This window comes from Sorex fumeus, unplaced genomic scaffold (genome assembly GCF_029834395.1).
Source record: "Sorex fumeus unplaced genomic scaffold, SorFum_2.1 ptg000006l, whole genome shotgun sequence".
In the NCBI taxonomy this organism is placed as follows: Eukaryota; Metazoa; Chordata; class Mammalia; order Eulipotyphla; family Soricidae; genus Sorex; species Sorex fumeus.
The window spans coordinates 35,607,407-35,627,278 of record NW_026606063.1 but is presented as its reverse complement, the minus strand read 5'-3'; the positions used below and the strand labels follow the sequence as shown (position 1 = coordinate 35,627,278).

Sequence of the window (19,872 nt, the reverse complement as noted above, 5' to 3'; positions counted from 1 at the left end):
AAAAATGAATACCACCTTCTACATGTCAGATTCTCTCACTTTGGCTTATGAATTAGATGGTTACCTTGTGTCACTCGAAAGCAAGAGGAGTTAGCAGCAGTTCTGTGCTTTTATTTTACTTTTGCTGATGTTCATTCGAGCAATCTAGAAATCCCTTCTGAGATGCATAAAGAAATAAACATATAGTGAGTCATCATTTGAATCACTTTCATTGATCTTCTAGTCGACAACTCAGTCAGGTTCTTCAGTTTTCCTTTGTAAATAAAAATTGGAGAGTCCCTGATTTGCATAAATGTCAGTTATCAACAATTAGTCTTTCATTTCCTCAATTTCAGGAAAAACTTTTCCTATTTTGAAAGGGCATCTCAACAGACTCCTGTTCCCCCTTTGGCTTTGAGATAGTTTGCTTGCTCAGAAGTTGTTTATAAAATCAAAATGCTGCCAAATACAACTTTGCCTCATGTGTTGTTCATATTTTTATCAAAATACAGTTTGACCCACAGAATGAAACTCAAAATCACTCTGTCAATGAGAAAAATTTCTTCCCAGACTAATTGACTAAGTCCACTCTCATTGTCAAATCCATCAACCAAATATAAATAACTTTCCTTCAGAAAAATAACTGACTTATTTTTAATTCAAATAAATATATTAATACATTCTTCCCTGACAACCATCTCACTTCTGGATTTAGAACATCTCAACAAGTTCCAAAGAACCCTGCTTCTAACAGAAACTTCATCCTAAAGATAAATCCTTACGATAGGAAGAGACACAAATTCCCACATGGCAACCTGGTGCCTAATTAAAGGCTGTCTTAAAACAGCATTATTTCTCTGCCTTTCTGTCTAGAGCCCCAGTAGTTTTTATCCTTCAAGGAAGGGCACTACATCACATACCTTTAAAGAAACAATGAGAGAAAGCACATCTACAGACATCTGCACCTCCATTTTCAGCTTAGCAAAGATGTGTGCCAGAATTTGGAGCTTTGAAAATCAAGTTCTCTGAGGTTCTTTGTGTCCATATTCAACCAGAGACACCTCTTTGCAGTTGGAAATTTCCAAAGAGATAAATTGGGACAGGAACACATGTGCAGGACTTGAGTGTTCGGTGGCCGAGAGTTGCCTCCCCAGGCAAGTCCATGGGCGAAGGACCAGGGGAAATGGCGAAACAGGACCTGGGCCCCAGGCTGGTTGGTAGTCAGTTTATTTCTCTCTCCTCCCCAGCATAATCAGTTCTCTCCCTTATGGTGCAGGCATAGTCATCATTTTGGTCGTAGTCCTGGTCATCAGGGTTCCATCATCCTAGTCTCCTAATGGACCTCCAAGTCCTTTCCTTCATTATACCTTCATTATATCTTCTTCCTCATCTCATCATAGTCTCATAGTCCTCTACTTCCAGTCATCTTATTTTTCCTCCTTGTCTTCAAGTCTCGTCATCAATTTTCTAATCCTCAACGTCTAGTCTTCAGTGTGTAGTCCCAACTTTCTCATTCCTAACATCTAGTCCCAGTGTCTCATCTTCAACTCCTTCCCTCTTATGCCTTACAGCATAATTATAAAAATTATGAAGGGTGGGGATACAAAGGTGGGGTTGAACATTATAATAACCAAAAAATAGATGTAAAACCTCTCCTTTAGGAGAATACAAAATCTCATCTGAGGATTCAGCATTCCCGATTACTAAGGAGATCTGCTCAAGGGTGGGATTTCATCCAGGGTGCATTGCTTTCTCCTTTCCTCAGCTAGTAATCCATTTAAACAGTCATAGTTAATTTACTTCTTATAATATTTCTATCAATGTCATTTTGTATGAACACAATAAGAGATATATTAAGTTTAAAGTTTGACTCTTCCTGAGGACATCTTGTTATATATTCCAGACCATAGTCCTCAGGCCAAGTTATTCTTTTCTAACGCTGGCAGGGTACTTATTCAGTTACTTCTTTTTGGGTTATGAAAGAATTTGTCCATGACCATGCTCTAAATTTATAGTTAAGTATTATGGTGCTTGGCCTGGCACATTTCGATGCCAGGGTAGCTCACATCTTGCCCTGGGTCCATCCAGTCCCTCATCGGGACCCTGCTCTTAGAGTTCTAGGAACTAAGGATAACTGGAGCTTAAGTCAAGTAAATATGGATGCTGAGGAGTAAATATTATTTTGGAGTCTATTAACTCCCATGTTATAAAGCATAGCACGAACTGTCTTCCTGTGTCTATACAAAGAGGATATTGTTAAATAAACCATGCAAATGACATATAGAAAAGAGAAAAGCAATATAGGATTATTAGTGCCTGATGGAATTGGGGGTGCCTCAGTTGCACTGTTGTGGGAGTGGCTCAATAAAACTTTAGCTCCCTGAGGGGAGGAGCAAGGACAACCCAATGTTATCTAACAGTCCCAGGTGTTATGCATCCCAAGCAGAGGAGATCTGTACAGTGACACTCTTAAGTGACTCCACTTTTGCTTTCTATCTCTTTCCTTCTTCCTTGTCTCAAACCCGTTTTCATGTTTATTTCCAGAGACCACCCCAGATGGGGAGCCTCCAACACAGCTCTGGCGAGATGGCTTCCTCCAACCTATGAAGACGGAATCAGTGAACCTCGAGGATGGAACCCTCACTTTTTATACAATGGGTTTTCACTTCCCCCGGTCAGTACCCCAAACACTGCTGAGCTGGTTTCCTTAATGTTCACAAATCTCCCATGACCTTGTGGAAGCGGAGCTTGTGCTGGGGTCTTGTTCAGACAGGGCATGAGGAAGTCAGGTGGATGTGAGAGAGGATAGATGCTTCATTGTCTCTGACTATATTGCACAGTTCTGGCAATCCTCACAATCCTGTGAGGTGGGAAGTCACTGACTCTTCCCTATTGATTGAGATGAGGCTCTGAAGAATGAAAATCATAGAGCTAGTGGGTGTAACAATGCATATTTTAAGTTCAACTCATTGAACTCTTTTATTTGCAATCATTTCAGTGTTTAAAAAAATCTATTCCTAAGTATATTTTTTAATTCTAAAAAAAAATAAAAATTTTTTCTAGGCCCAGACAGGTTTAAAGACACTTTTAATTAACATCATCATGCTACATCATGCTCATATATGTATAATGATTATCACTCTATTCCCAAAAGGTAAATTTGCCGAACTCATTCCCGATCTATTAATCAATTTTGTCCAAAACCAGATCATTTTGTCCCTAATTAAACTATTCATATCAGTGGCTAAACCAGTCTGGTTCCTTTTGATCAGCTGGTCAATAGAATTGAATTCTCAGTATGAGAAGTAAGTATTTGAGCACATGTGCTGTATGTGGTTGTTCCTTTCCTTCCCTACTGAATCCAGCAATTTTCATGGACTGATTTTTTTCATAAGGAAGTTTGATAAGAGGATCAGTTGTTGCCAAACTCTTAGGTAAACAGAGCTAGAGCTCAATGCTATAGAGAAAATTCAATGCTCTTGTCTCTAATGCACCAGTTCAAGCTATTGACCCTTAACTTCCCACAAGTCATCAAAGATCTTTGACTTCAACTATTTCTGAAATTGGGTAAGAATATCTTTTCTGTCCTGATAGACCAGTTGAGTAATATCACCCTTGAAGATTCTAGAGGAGTAGGCGATGGAATAATCTAGAAGAGAGATAGTAGCCTACGTGCCTTTGAAGGCTCTTTCAGAAAGACGGAAGGTTTCCAAGGGACTTTGAATAACTTGTTTTCTGGAAAGGGGGAAGTAGGTCAAATAATTTTGGGAAACTCTGTGCTATACATAGGCCAGTTCAACCAGAGATTTTTTGAACCCTCAAAATTAACACACTATCGGGGCTGGAGTGATAGCACAGAGGGTAGGGCATTTGCCTTGTACGCAGCCTACCCAGGTTTGATTCCCAACATCCTACACAATCCCCCAAGCATTGCCAGAAGTAATTCCTGAGTGCATGAGCCAGTAGTAACCCCTGTGCATTGCCGGGTGTGACCCCCCCAAAAAAGAAAAATATATTAACACACTATGATATAAATAAATACATATTTGGTGTAAGTATAAAAGTCAGAGCTAAAATATCTTTAAATGTATAGTACTTTCTTACTTATACTGCAACAAATTTCTGAAAACATAAAGCTCAATCTTAGAAATTTCTGCAAATTTCTGTAATGCTTAAATATAAACCAATTTGTTATTTTTTTATTTCTATAGGCCAAATGTGTGTTTCATTTATCAAAAAAATTCAAGGCATGGGCAGGATTGTTTCATTTTGCAAGGTCTGAAGGAGAATCTATTCCCTTGCCTTTTCTGGATTCCCTTGCTCCTGGAGTTTCCTTTCAAAGTCAGCCGCATTGCAGCTCTCAGTGCCTTTCTTCAGAGTTACTTCTTGTCTAATTGCAGTCAGAAAGGTTCCTAGATATTAAATATCCATACAATTAGATTGGACCCCACTAGGAAATCAAAGATAATCTTTCTGTCTAGCAGACCTTAAAAAGAAACACAATGCATCATACTTCCTGTTTGAAAGGCTAAAAGTCATGTTATTCACAGCCTCAGGAATTATAAATATACAATGCTATTCAATGGAGGCAATATCCTATCCACAGTAATTTACTCTGTGATTAAAAAAAACAAACCTCATATCCATATCACAAACAAAAGCTCCCCCAAATTCCATTCTATGACAACATCAATTCAAATTTCAATATCTCATCTAAATTTCACTATCTTAATGGTGACAGACTTGATCATTAAATTAATCAAAATGAAGCTGTATATAAGAGCACTTTTAGATCAGAATTCCTTTCCATTTTGGACCAGTGGAACTAGAAAACAAATTTTCTGCTTTCAAAATATTTTGGTGAGAAAGCCATAGGATCACCGTTCTAGGCTTCCTGGTTCAAAATGAATAGAAGAAAAGTAAAGAATGAAAAAAGAATCATTTGTTCCAAACAATGTTGAAATCTGTTCAGACAAACTCTATTAGCTTCCAAGGCCCAGAAATAAACCCTCTGTCAAGTCAGAGATTTCTCCCAGATTTTGTAGACCTTGGCTGTGTCCTTACTTCACCCTTCCTTGGTGGTTCTATGTTCTGCCCTCCAGGGCAAGGCTCCACCCTTGAAACCTGTGACTCTGTCCTTCCGCTATGGACTATATAGTGATTATTGAATCCACCTCACAGAACTAAAGATCGATATTTTGATATCCATTGCAGATGAGGAAACGGAAACTTACAGCAGTTAAGTAGGTCCCATTAGATCAGCAGCACACCAGGGTGTACAGTCAGTCTCCTTCTCTCACTGTAACCCCAGAGACTCCCTCTGTGTGGTCACCAGCCTCCTGGGAACACGTTCATCCCTCCTCCCCGATTCACTGTTTCTTGCAGAGCAGCTTCCTGGATCCTGACCAGCTACTCTTTCCCATCCAGGTTCGGGAGGTGACCAGACAAGTCATTCAAGTTTCCAATGAAGCTGTCACAGAGGATGATCAGTATTCTGATCTCCTGATGGTATGGGGGCAATATATTGACCATGATATTGCCTTCACGCCTCAGAGCACCAGTAAAGCTGCATTTGGTGCAGGAACGGATTGCCAGCTGACCTGTGAAAACCAAAACCCATGTTTTCCCATTCCGGTAAAATTTAACTTTACAATTTTTAACATAAAGCTAATCAATGTCATTTTACAATGAATACAAAGTCAAAATTGAAATGTCAAGGTTCCCTTGAGCCCTACTCTTGAGGATAAAACCTATTATGAATATCCTGTACATCCAATAGAAGTGATCTATGCACAGATGTGTATGTCATGTGCACATGTTCCATTTATAGGTACCTACCGCAAGTCCTCTCACATGCATTGCTCTGAACTGTTCCTCTCCCTCTTTCTACAGCATTAAGTGGACTAAAATTTGATTAATTTATAACTTAATATTCCATTGTGCTTATGCATTGTAACAATCTATCTGTTTATTCATGAGCAAATGGGTCATCTTCAGCTTTGTTATTTTATACTGTCACAAACAATGAAGAAAACCAAATGAGACCTAAATCTTAATGTGTGTCTGCATGTATGTAACAGACAAGTCACTAGAGACAAAATAACCACATGTAAGATGTAGGTGAAATTTTTATAAACATTGCAAAAGTATACTGCATTAATATCATTATCATTTTCCCTCCTAAAAAACAAGAAAAGCAAACAGCTCAGGCAGGATATGAATGGTTTTTCTTTAGCATATACCTTCAAAACTGACAAGGGCTATTTAATACCTAAAAGAAAAGCGAAGGGGATGTCTTCACTAGCATCCTTGCACAGCCCTTACCCTGTGCCCTGTGCTATCATGAGTGTGGAGCCCAGAAACATCCTAGAACTTGTCTTCTAGGCTGCATGTTACTGTGATATTTTGAGCAGCTGAAAAGGAGGTTGCAACAGGTCTGGCACTGAATATATATATATATATATATATATATATATATATATATATAATCACCAATAAAGAAGAACTTGAACAAGAGGGAGGATTAGGGCTGCATAAATCTCAGTAAACTGAATTCTAATTACATCTAACACCTTGACCCTGGAATCAGGCAGCTTTCTCTCACAGGTTTTGACCCAGCTCCTTTGCAAGGGGTTGTTTTCTGCCTCCTAAAAGCATCAGCAATTTGTACCTCCAACCCGGTGCTCTGAGCACCCCAGTGCCTCTTAAGATGAAACTGATCAGTTCTTGCAACAATCTCAATGACTGAGATATTGGCAATATTGAGCCCATATTCCTAAGTAGAGGTCATGTTCATAACTAAGGAATTCAAACTAGAGTAATTATAAATTACTATGACACAAGACCCAGATAGGAGGTCACATTTCCATGCCACCAGATGACAGTTCAAGGTTTGTCCCTGTAACTCTGAAGTTGTGTGTAATATATGTTTGTTTTCTGTTAAAAGTGGGATATTTATGACCTTATATTGCAGCAACATCAATTAAACGTGATCACATTTGCCAAACCAAGCTGGGTCATTGTAAGAACTCAACAAGTGGTCATCTTACAGGGATTTTAATTGATGCCCTAGGTCTTCTAAGCTCCACCTGGACAAGAGGCAGTGAGTGACCTCCTTGCTCACCAATTTGGACACAGCCTTTGTGGGAGAAATCTGCCAGTGTGCAGTGATCATGAGTCTCACTTCTAAAGCTGTGGAATAAGAACTACCCCAGAGTGCTCCATCTTAAAGGAGCAGCCCAGAGTTTAATTCAGGAAAACTAGTCAAAAAGAGTTCTTGGAGAATGGAATGTTCTTACTTTTGATGCTAAAACCAGAGTAGCTAGGATGTTGCAAGGCAGATGTGATGACTAGTTTGGGTCTACAGCCAGGACCAGCAATGAATCATCAGTGACTAGAAAGGACAAAGAGAAGGAGGACAGAGGAATTGTCACAACTCATGGCCCCCATGGGCCACACACATGGAGTATAGAGAACTTGTAGTCTGGGTTTAACTGGAGAGATCTGAGCATCCTTCCCAGGAAACTGAAGACCACACTATGATTTTGGGAAACTTTCCCATTTTTGTCCTCATGGGCTTCTTCCTCTGTAAAAAAAAGCTGAAAATTTGCTGTAAATATATTACTATGAAGATAAATATGCTAATGATGTTAAAGTCTTTGACTAAAAAGGGTTTTCTTTCTGATTTTAAAATAAGTAATTTGGAGGCTGGAGTGATAGTACAACAGGGAGGGTGTTTGCCTTGCAGATGGCCGACCCAGGTTCAATTTTCAGTATCCCATATGGTCCCCCGAGCAACGCCAGGAGTTAATCCTAAGTGCAGAGCCAGGAATAACCTCTGTACATTGTTGGGTGTGACCCAAAAGTAAATAAATAAAATTTTAAAAATAAATAAATAAATAATTTGCAATTCTATCAATTCACAAGGCCCTAGCCTTTGAGCCCTTAATTCCTGCTAGATCAGTGGATCCCACTAGCAAACTTGATACCCTTGGGGGTTTCCAGGGGTATCTAACTTCCAGGGGTATTGTCTGCTGACTTCATATATGGGGAATCAAGAAATGTGAGTATTTAAAACCTGAGGCATAGAGGGCCGGAGTGATAGCATAGCAGGTAGGGCATTTGCCTTGCATGCAGCCGACCTGGGTTTGATCCCCGGCATCTCATATGGTTCCCCCAAGCACCACCAGAAGTAATTCCTGAGTGCAGAGCCAGGAATAACCCCTGAGCATAGCTGGGTGTGACCCAAAAAGCAAAATTAAATAAATAAAATAAAACTCCTGAGGCATAGAGCTGAGAAGGGAAAACCAATACAGGGAGTGTGGTCAAGATTTAGGTAAAGGATTCTATATAAAAAAAAAACAGAAGTAAGTCAAGCCTCAGTGACCTACACAAAAATCAACATGTGTGTGCACATATTTATACACAATCGCATGTAGTTACACACACGTGCACACATGAATGTATGTGTGTATATGTGTGTACACATGTATACATACCTATGCGTTTGTGAGCTTATATACTTATCACATGTACACACCCATATATAAACATATGGGTATATATTTGCACCCACACAACCATGCATGCAGATACGCTTATATACATGCACATATGTCCATAAACTCACACCCATGCACAAATGCACATAGACCAGCTCTGGGATCCCTTTGCTGACCAGAAGTTCTTAGAATAGACCTTAGTAGCTCTGGTGAGTATTTGGTGAGTCTGGGAGGTTGTGAAGGGGCATCTACACCTGGTGACATAGAGGGACTGGGTGGCCCAGACATTGCTCCTCCGTGGCACCAGGTCCACTGTCTTTGAGGTGATTTCATTCTCATTAGTGATCTTGCTTCCTGCTCCATTTTCTCTCTTTTTAGTACTTGGTCAGCTTTCAGTGACTATTTCCCCATGGATTTGAACTCTTCATTCTGGAAGAATGGCACAGTGTGAGTGTTAGGCTCTAGTATCAAGCACTTCGCTCAACTGGAGAAATCCAGAGTGTGGTGGTTGGGGCGCGGGGAGGCTAGAAAACCACCTGTAGGTGATACAGGGGAAAGGCCTCATGCACAGAAATGAGGGGCTGATCCCAAGTCTTGGGAAGCAACTTGGTCACTCAGCACCCTACAGGTTTTTGTCCCCTCTGTCTCACCTCAAATCTGAGTGTTTTATGCTATATTTCAGGGCATGGCAGTGCAGAAGCATAAAAGACCAACTGGAGATGGATTTTCAAAATTCATGATTTATTAAACATTATCTTTACTTTTTAAAGAGTTCTTAAAAAGAAATAGTAAAAAATAAACACCCCATTAGAATAACTGATATCACCTGAATATAAAATAGAAACCACTACACATACAAAAATGAAATATTAATTAACCATAACATGGTTTTTAATTTATAAAAATTTTGAGCTAGAATCCCCAGAGTTGCTGAGGATACAGAGAAATTATTTAACCTCAGGCGTGACTTGTGTAAATGTAAATTAGTGGGAGCCCTTGAAGCCATATGACATAAAACATAAAAAGTATATAAAATCCAATAATGTCATCACTTGAAGAGGCCAGAATAGCCATAAAATAATTTTTCAATATTTTATATTATCAGGATATTAGAAACAAATTAAATGTTGATCATAGAGTATGAACAAAATAAATTATTGTACATGTGGGGGGAAATGCAGCTTTCAATAATCATGCTACAAAATAATATTGCTTAAATGGTAAGATGTTTCCCTGATTAGTGAAAATTTAATATGGTAATTTCATGGTTGCTTTTCTTCACCAGATGTTCATCACTGAACAAACATTAGTTTTGTGCTGAGAGAAAAATAGCAATAAAATAATTTGAAAATCATTACAAACAGAAAGCAAGATTACATTTAGCAGAGAAGGCATGTGTTTTACGGGTTGATGCGAATACCAGAGCACAGCAAGACTTGTCCTTTGGAAGTCGTGGTCAGGAGCTGTGTGAATTTGTTTTCTGTTGTCAGTTAACTGCTTAGATTAGCCATTCATCTCCTGTTCCTTTCAAGGGTTATGGTTAGTACTTAAATGGTTTAGCTCATGGTCACACAAGTAAGATGACAAGTAGACAATATATCTAAGAAATAACTTCCTGAACCCCCAAATGGTATATCATGTATTGTTGTTTCTTTGTCTTAATGATTGGCATCCTTTTGGTCAAAATACATCTCTAGTATTTGAGGCAAGGGTGGAACAAAATATGGTTTCTAGTGAGTTTGGATTTACAAATTTAACACTTGGAGCTCAAAAGCTCGTGGTTTAGAAGACTTTAAAATCCAGCCGGTTACACCTCTCCATCCCTAAATGGGATGAGCAACTGAGACACAGGTGCCAAGGATGCGCTGCAATTTTGGGCAGTGTTCTCCCCACCTGATGCACGAGGATTGTGTACATCCACAGGGGACCCCCGCCAGGGCCTTGCTACCCCCGGGACCCGCCTTCTAGCCTTTGCACGCACCTGGTGCAGTTCGCCCACGAGCTTGCGCGCCTCCTGGTAGAAAGTGTCTACGCTCCAGTGCGCCTTGAGGGCCTTGAGCGCAGTAACCAGGCAGTTGTGCTCACGAAGCCACGGTGATTCAATCCATGGTACCCAGATGGTCCCCTGAGCACCACCAGGAGTGTTCCTTGAGTAAAGAGCCAGAAGCAAGCCCTGATCACAGCCTGCTGTGGCCCAAGAAGCCAAAAACAATGTTTAAAAAGGAGAAGCCAGATTAATGCAAACAGTCTCTAATATTTGTTTGCTTCATATTCCTAAGAATACCAGTTTATTTTTGGCTACCATTGGAAATTATAAATAGAAGAAGACAGTTTCAGCATCTCACCCACTGATTAACATCACCAAGGGGGTGTGGTATATGGCCCAGGAGTCCATCTGCCCCTGCAGTAGGGGCAGGTGTAGAAAATTATTGGTTTAAATGAATAACAGAGGCCAGACTAATAACAGAGATGTGTTTTTGAAAACCTTAAGTGATAAAGGTAATCAATCTTTCTCTGGTAAAGCATTCATCACTTCAGTGACTTCAACTATTTATAGACTCTGCTTTTTCAGGTGTGGGTCTAATTTGGCTGCTGATTTCTGCTGACTTGTGTTCTAGTAAGTTGGCCATGAGTCTCCAGTAGTCAGCCTGTGCAACTTTGCAGTGCAGTTTCTCTCTACCTGCCTCTGAATTCCTGCCTCTGCTCTTAAGACACTGCAGTTCATTTTGCATGTTGCATGGGGGACTCACAGATTTCTACTGTAGAATTTAGCAGCAGCAATATTTTTCTAGAGTGTTCGTGTCTTTTTTCTTCTGCTTTTGTTGTTTGGTAACTCCAATGGGTAGTTATATTATCTCCTGTCAATATACCAGGAGGATTATATGCATGATAGACTTCTTCAATAAATTTTGAGGGTTTTTTGTTTAATCAACATGTTTTCCTAACTACCTTTCCATACAGTAGTGACTGCGAACAACATCCTGCAACACTAGTGGTGTTTGTTTCCCATGTGCCACTTTGCAGACAATTTCTTCTTTTATTTTTGTTTTCATTTTTTCTCTTAAAAGTTATTTTATTTTAAACTTAAGAAAGATGATGATGCTTCTTATACCTTCTATAGAACTTAATTTTGGTCCCCTTGGCTTGGAAAATACTTTAATATAGTACAAATCATTCATTTTTATGTAAGATCACATGTTTTTGTCTTAGCATATATACTTATATATATGTACATATAATTTATAAATGTAATCCCATCAACGGCCAAGACCCAGAGACTATGAAAGACAGCTCCCAGAAGAGAACAGCGCAGAGTCCCCTGCCCCCGCACCTGACTGTCCTCACCAGGGCCCCTTGGAGGGGGGCAGGTTGAGTTTCCCTCCCCGCCCCGACCAGAGCTCCGGCAGTCAAAGACCTTCAGAACCAGCCACAACCATGCTAAGACCACTCTCTACATGCGTGAAGGTACCGGCGGAGGAACAAAGGCATGTGGGAACCGGGGCTGAGATCTCCAAGCTTGCTCTGATCGGGGCTGAGCATCCTCCGCCCAGATCCTCCATCTTCCAGTAGGCAGGAGTCACACACACCAACTGACCCCGTGGCGCCGTGTAATACCATCAACGGCCAAGACCCAGAGACTATAAAAGACAGCTCCCAGAAGCGCGCGGCCTGCATGACATCTTATCTTATTCTTACTTTGAACAACCTGGCAGGCTACCAAATGTAACCTGCCCACACGGCAGAGTCTGGCAAACTCCCGTGGCGTACCCAATTTGCCAAATACCTGTAACAATGATGGGTCTCATTCTCCTAACCCTGAAAGGGCCTTGAATATGGCAACTTTAAAATCTCAGGGCTAGGATGAAGGAGACGTTACTGGTGCCTGCTTGAGGCAATCAATGAACAACAGGAAGATCGTGATATATATTTAAATATAAATGATTACTCCTTAAAAAAGTTATTTTATTTAAAAAAATAATCACATATGTGGTATTATTGCTAAAATTCAAATGTTGTCTTAAACTAATGCTGGGCTGTTTTTGTCATCAATTCCAATTTCCTCACATTTAAGTTACAATTAATTCTTTGTTTTGTTGGCATTATTTGTATTTTTAGTTAGTTGTTTAACTAACATCAATTAATATATTATCTTCTATACCTTGCAACAAGTCATAGAATTTTATGACAAACCAAAAATAAAATTTTGTATAACTTGCCATAAAAATTGTGGAATAGACAAGCAAAAAAATGTTCCCACTAAAGTACAACCTGAAATTAATGCATATCACAGAAAACTCGTGTGCTCACAACTTTACTTACCTAAGACATACAAGCATTCACTACCTCTGAAGATGAAAGGAGATATTCATAATACTAAAAGAGAAAAGCTGCTGGCCAAGAAGACTATTCAGAAATTCTGTCAAATATCATTCAAATATGATAAAATAACATCATTCAAATGTGTTCTTACTGACAAACGAAAGTGAATAGAGGATTTTTACCATCAGTCTTCCACCCTGAATTTTTAAAAGAATTTTTTTACATGTAAATAAAACACAAAAATAACACAAAACCATGAGCAAGAAAGGTGAAAAAGAAACAAAACACCAGTAAACAATAGTACAACAAAAGATAAAGGATGAAGTCTCTATAACGAAATGATGATAAATTAATACAAGGAAGGAAAAAAGTAAAAAGGAGGAAATGAAGGAAAGACAGGTGGGAGGGAGAAGGTAGGAGGGAAGGAAATAGAAAAATGGGGTCAGAGAGGTACTATAGGCATTAAGGCACATGAAAGGTATGCAACCAACCCTCTTTCAACCCTTGGTACCACATGATCCTCCAGCACCACTAAACATAGCCCTCCAAGCCTCCACGCATGATCCTCTATGTTAGAAGCAACATTATTCACAGCCAAAATGTGAAATCAACCTAAATGCCCATCAACAAATAACTAGAAAAAAAAGAAGCTTTTTGGTACATAGAGTCAATGGAATATTGCTCTATCACTATAAAAGATGTAGTTGTGTCTTTGAGACAAAATGAATGGATATTATGGAGGTGATTATATTAACTGAAACAAGAAAAATGAAGAAAATTGCCACATATGAATATGTATCTTCTTGTATTTTCTTTTTGAAAAATAAATATTGAGATTTTTATAAACTGTGATTAATTTTTATAAGCAGTATATACCTAAGTTGATATTCTTAAAGGTGGATTTTTTATGACTAATTTAAAAAAGTTCCGCACTAATCTCAAATGCACCTTTTTGCATGCTAGACCAAAGACATTTGCTCTTTGCCTGGATGTTGGCTGTCACTGTAACACATTCCCTTATTGCAGCTTGGATCAGTGAAGATGCTCAGCCAGGCCCTTTTATCTGAATTTACTAATTACCTTGACCCTTTTACAGATTGCCTTTTCATACAAACTTTAGAACTACCTTGTCAACTTCATGAAAATCTTGCTGACATTTTGACTGAGATTACCTTTATGTGTACATGAATTTTTGAATGTTTGTTTTATTCCTGACCAAGAAAAATGAGTCTTCCATGTGTTTGATAGATTTTAATGGGTTTTACTGCTGACCTTATGTGGCATGATTTTAATCTGTGACTTAGATTTCCAGAATTGAAAAGACCGATAGAAAGACATCTTAACACTGCTCTGTTATTTTCTACAACAACTATATTGTCACAGTAATAGTTGAGCCAGCTTTTCTCTTTTCTGCATCCTTTCCATCAATAGAAAGAATATTTTCTTTCCCTGGCCAGTTCAGTGGTTATAAAGTGCAATCTTCTTGTTATATTATTTGCATTCTTTAAATGTCAGTGTCTTTTAACATTGCCTTTATTTTTTGGAAATTTTCACATATTCCTTTATTAATTTGTATCGTTTTTCCCGTCACTGTTTTTTTAGAGCACTACAAAGCCATTCATAATTGAATTTCAGTCATACAGTATTCCAACACCCATCTCTCCACCAGTGTACATTTCCCAGCACCAGTGTCCCTAGGTTCCCTCCCATCATCCTACCCCACCTCTGCCCCTTGCCCCTAGCAAGGGGTATTATTCTTATATAATAATAATTATTATTATTATTATATAATATATAATAATTATAATAATAAGAAGAATTCTTATTATTATAGCAAGGGGTATTATTATTCAAGGCACTATTCTTCTATTCTTCTCTCTCTCTCTCTCTTTCTCTGTATGTGTGTCTCTCTCTCTGTTTGCTTTTGGACATTGTGGTTTGCAATATTGCTACTGAAAGTTATGAAGAGTATCCCTTACAACTGCACTCATTTGTGGAATATAAAATAACATGAGACGGACACCCAAAGAAAATAGATCAAGGGCCAGAAATATTGCCCCATAGTTGGAAGCCTGTCTCATGAGCTAGGAGAGAAGGCAGCTGGAATAAAGAAGGGATCACTATGTCAATGATGTTTGAAGGAATCGTTTGGGATGGGAGATGTGTGTTGAAAATAGATAAAGGACCAAACATGATAGCCTCTCAGTATCTGTATTGCAGACCATAATGCCCAAAAGTAGAGAGAGAAAGTATAGGGGAAATTGTCTGCCCTATACTTATAGGGTTGGAAAGAGGGGTTTACTGGTGACATTAGTGGTGGAGAATATGCGCTGGTGAAGGGATGGGCTTTTGATCATTGCATGATTGAAACTCAAACATGAAAGCTTGTAACTGTATCTCACGGTGATTCAATAATAAAAAATTTAAAAAAGAGAGAATATCCCTTACCTAGTTTTCACCCTTAGATCTTGCCCAGTGTTCCCTATCACCATTAAAGCTAATTAACTGCTCTTTGTACTCCACAGATATTCACTCTTCAAAAGTGTTTATTCCTTACCCTTCAGTATGGTAAATTTCACTATGAAAAATTTGAATTTTCATACAGTAAAGTATGTAGCATATGAACAATTTTTGGACTTAGCCCTGGTTAGGAGATCTTTGTTATTACAAAACTGTAAGTGCAGTAGCCTAGAAAATATCAAGCTACATGTTTCATTTATACTGTCCTCCCGTTGTTCATCGATTTGCTTGAGCGGGCACCAGTAATGTCTCCATTGTGAGACTCGTTGTTACTGTTTTGGGCATATTGAATATGCCACAGTGGCTTGCCAAGCTCTGCTATGTGGGCGGGGTACTCTTGGTAGCTTGCAGGGCTCTCCGAGAGAGACTGAGGAATTGAACCTGGGTCGGCCGCGTGCAAGGCAAACGCCCTCCCTGCTGTGCTATCACTCCATTATCACATATTATTTTTTAAAATTAGGATCCATTTTGTTCTTATCCAGAAACACTATAAACAGTTGGGCTTTTTTTCAATCTATTGTCATCAGATGATTTGGGTCTAGTTCTGAAGGCACTATTTTCTCTAACTGATATATTTGTTCCCATAATACTGTTAGTTTTACCACAATCACCTTACTGTATATTCTACTATCTATTAAATATCACCTAACAGAACTATACTTCTCTTTCCTTAATTTATGGAGTAATAAATAACAAAAGATTTTATTTCTTCGTATGGATTTTACTGTTAATTCATGTATTTCAAAAAAGAAAAAAGTACTATTGTAAATTTAGTTAATTTCATTTATACATTCATTGAAAGAGAACTGACCTTTTTCCAATTTTCTTTTGATTTTTGAATGATATTTTATAATCTGATGTAGATTCTATAATTATTTTACTCAATTTGTACATGTGATTTTGGTCATGATGTTTCTAGGATAGAATTTTTTCCTCTAAAGAAAATGGTAGGAGGAGAGAGATAAGGAGTAGAATGAAGAAATTTTTTTTATATTCCTTGGTTTGTGAGAACACTTTTTGCAGAAACTTTAATCTTCTTTCATTTTAGATGTCCTAAGACATCTTTAATCTTCTCTCATTTTAGATGTCCTAAGACATCTAATGTATCATAAGCTAAAAGTTAGTTTTCTTGCGATTTTTATATTATCTTCTAGCTTTTTTGCCAGTTCTAATTTATTTTCTGATCTTTGATCTAAGCAGAATTTTAAAAATTTTTCTGAGGTAATAATAATGGCAGTGATTATTTATCTCTGGTTTTTTCATTTTAATTTAAATGATCTGTATGGTTTCACTGTTCAAGATAATATTTCCTATTAAATCTACCTTATAAGTAAGCAACTCTTACTCTATTCCATTTTACTTCTATTTAAATAGAACGTTTAACAGAAAATTTTATTATTATGCTTTCAAAGAAAATTAATCCCATGTTTCTCATTTAATTTGTTGATATCCTGGGTAATATAAATCTATTCTCAGTCACTAAGCTACCGTAAAAATGAATCCTATCTAGATATAGTATATGTCCTTACAATTCACAGCTGCTCTGCTTTAGGTATTTTAGAGGGGATATTGAGCTGTGCTTTCTTTTGTCATTGTACTATTTTTATCAGAGCAAATATTAAAGTTTTAGGACTTTGTACAATTAATTGAGGGCACTTTCTATCCTTTCTATGCTGCAGAGTTTAAGCAGCACTGAGATGCTGTGTCCTGTGAGGATTTGACAGACGTCGGCTCTGACATAGCATGATCCCTGTACTTCAGTCAATATTGGCTCTATTCACCTTGCATATCTTCTCTGGCAAATTCCATTTTAGCATTTAATTTCTTCCTGGTACAATTTTAGCTACTTCCGCTTTGTGGGAATCATCCATATATCTTCATCTGGATATGCATAGAGGCATGATACCTAAGAATTGCATGTAATTCTACTTAGAAGCTTTTCAATTTCCCCTGTATGACCTTTCTCAGCCCAAAATCTCATTAATTTTTTTCTAAGATTGTGAAGTCTGAAGGTTAGTTTTCCTTTCTTTTATATATTAATTATTTAACATATTTGGGGCTGGAGCGATAGCACAGCGGGTAGGGCGTCTGCCTTGCACGCAGCCAACATGGCCTACCCGAGTTCGATTCCTCTGCCCCTCTTGGAGAGCCCGGCAAGCTACCGAGAGTATTCGATATGCCAGACACAGTAACAACAAAGTCTCCAATGGAGACGTTACTGGGCCCGCTCGAGCAAATCGATGATCAACGGGAGGGCCTTTACTTTACTTTACTATTTAACATATTTATTCATTCATCTTTCTTGATTTCTTTTGATTTTTTTATTGTTTTTAAACTAAATTCTATTTTTTTAATGGGGGGGAAAAACCCTCCCAAACAGCACTCCGGGGGGCTGGGAACTATTCCTGGTGATACTCAACCAACTGTGTAGCTGTGTAGAGCAGTTCAGTGCTAAAACCCAGAGATGCTCAGCTGGGGGTAACAAGGGTCAAATCTGCTGGTGCTAGGCACCTACAAGAATATACCCAGCCACTGTTTGGGGAGTCATGTGGTCCTGGGGATTGAACTTGGGGCCTTGAATATGCAAGTCTTGTGCCTTTGAACTCTGAGCTAGTGCTTTCTTCCGTGCTTCTCTAACTAAATTCCTAATCACTTGATTCTTCTTTGTCATTTTCTTAATGAAAGTAATTTAAAGACTGTCATTTTCTAAGGAAAGCCCTTGTTGTTATGCTTAGATTCTCTTCTAATAAGATGTAATACTTCCTATACTTCTAAGAGACCATTATATTTCTTTAGTTAAATTTGCCTTTAAACCAAGACTGGCATAGAACAACTTTAATGGTGATTTATTATGTGTGTTAATTTTATTATTTGTACTAATGAAATTCCTTTATGTTCTTAGTGAATTTGAGCTTACCAAATTTGCATGAATTAAAGCTCCTGCTTTGAGATTTCTATTATGGTGATTCTCTTGGCTTTTGTTAGCGTGCTTATTTATTTATTTATTTGTTTGTTTGTTTGGGGGCAACATCCAGAGTGCTCAGGAGTTATTCTGTCTTTGTGCTCAAAAGTGAACCCCTGACCTTGTTTGATACTGGGGCCTGGGAGTTAAATAGAAATCAGGTGTGTGTAAGGCAAGAGTCACATCTCCTGAACGATCTCTCTGGTATTTCTATTCTTTGTGCTTTATTCGGCTGATAGGGGTTGGAGTCCCCACTGGAGATTCTCAGTTGCTTCACATTGTATTTTTTTAAAAAATCAATTGAATCACTGTGAGATTCAAAGATACAAAGTTGTTCATGACTGAGTTTCCATCCTATAATGTTCCAACATCCATCCATTCACCAGTGCATCTCTTTCTCTCTTTCTCTCTCTCTAACTCTCTCTCTCTTGTATTTTCCTTTTAGACACTGCAGTTTGCAGTATTGTTACTGAAAGGGATCATGCATATCACTTTACCTCCTTTAAGCACTCAGTTCTTGTCCAGAGTGATCTTTTCCAACTATCATTGTCATAGTGGTCCCTTTTCTGTCCTAACTGCCCTTCCCATTGGTTAGCCTAAAATTCTAAGTTCTTTCTGGTCTGAACTTCAACTTCTGATCTGATAGTCCTCCCCTGAGAGTTTCACACTTCCCTCCATGCATAGCCCCTGGGCCTGATAACAAATGCAGTGCTGAGGAGCTGAGGCTTGCACATTGCCTCCAATTCATAGCTCAACTGGCAATGACAGGCAGCCTGAATATAAGGCTGCAGCATCTATTGGGCTGCAGTCACCAACTCCATACCTAATCTTCTCTTTTCATTACCCTCAATTTCACCAACCTCTTCCACACTGTTGCATGTCTCACCAACAAAGCCTAGCAAATATGCAATCTAGCTTAGATGAGCTTGCCTAGTCAAAGAGCCCTCGGTCATCCATCCTTTGTGATGCCCTTAGTGCACAGCTGGAGCTGTGTCCAGCAGCCTCGCACTTCTCTTTGTTCTCTATTATAGTGTCAGCTCTCAGAACACCATGGCTTTTACTAATAGCCCTTCTTTTGAAACCTGTTCCTGTGAACTTCGAGCAAGGTAAACCTCACACAAACCATTTACAGAACAAGAGTCTTAAGACTGCTTGTTTGCAGGTGTAAATGGGGGACTTAACTGATCTCCTGTGCATTCTTGGTAAAGGAGAGTGGCTCTTTGGGAGTGACCACCCCCCCCCCCCCCCACACACACACACTCCTAGAGGGCTCCATCTTGTGTATATGTATGTTTTATTATATATAGTTGTTCTTCGCACTTCATTGAGTGTGAGGACACAGGCTGCCTAGAGCTGAGAGAGCCCCAGGATCCAGGCTCCCTCCACAGTGATGCACCCAAAGCCATGGAATTCTGCCCTTCCTGAGAGGTCAGCTCCTCTCGGAGAGAAGTCAGAGAGAGGATGATGGAAGGATGAGATTTGACAAGTCCAACCAAGAAAAGCACAGAAAGTGACTGGAGAGATATTGCACTGGGCATGACACTTACTTGCCTTTGGCCAATCTGTGTTCAAACCCAGGGAACATGTATG

General features: G+C 38.8%; 1 protein-coding gene across 1 annotated transcript in view; it reads left to right on the top strand.

Annotated features, from left to right (window-relative positions):
- The window catches only part of TPO (thyroid peroxidase), a 102,002-nt gene that overhangs the window by 18,420 nt on the left and 63,710 nt on the right, over positions 1-19,872 (top strand). The window contains exons 5-6 of the mRNA XM_056126439.1: positions 2,524-2,653; positions 5,407-5,613. Coding sequence (XP_055982414.1) covers positions 2,524-2,653; positions 5,407-5,613 — 337 coding nt within the window. The remainder of the gene's footprint in view (positions 1-2,523; positions 2,654-5,406; positions 5,614-19,872) is intronic.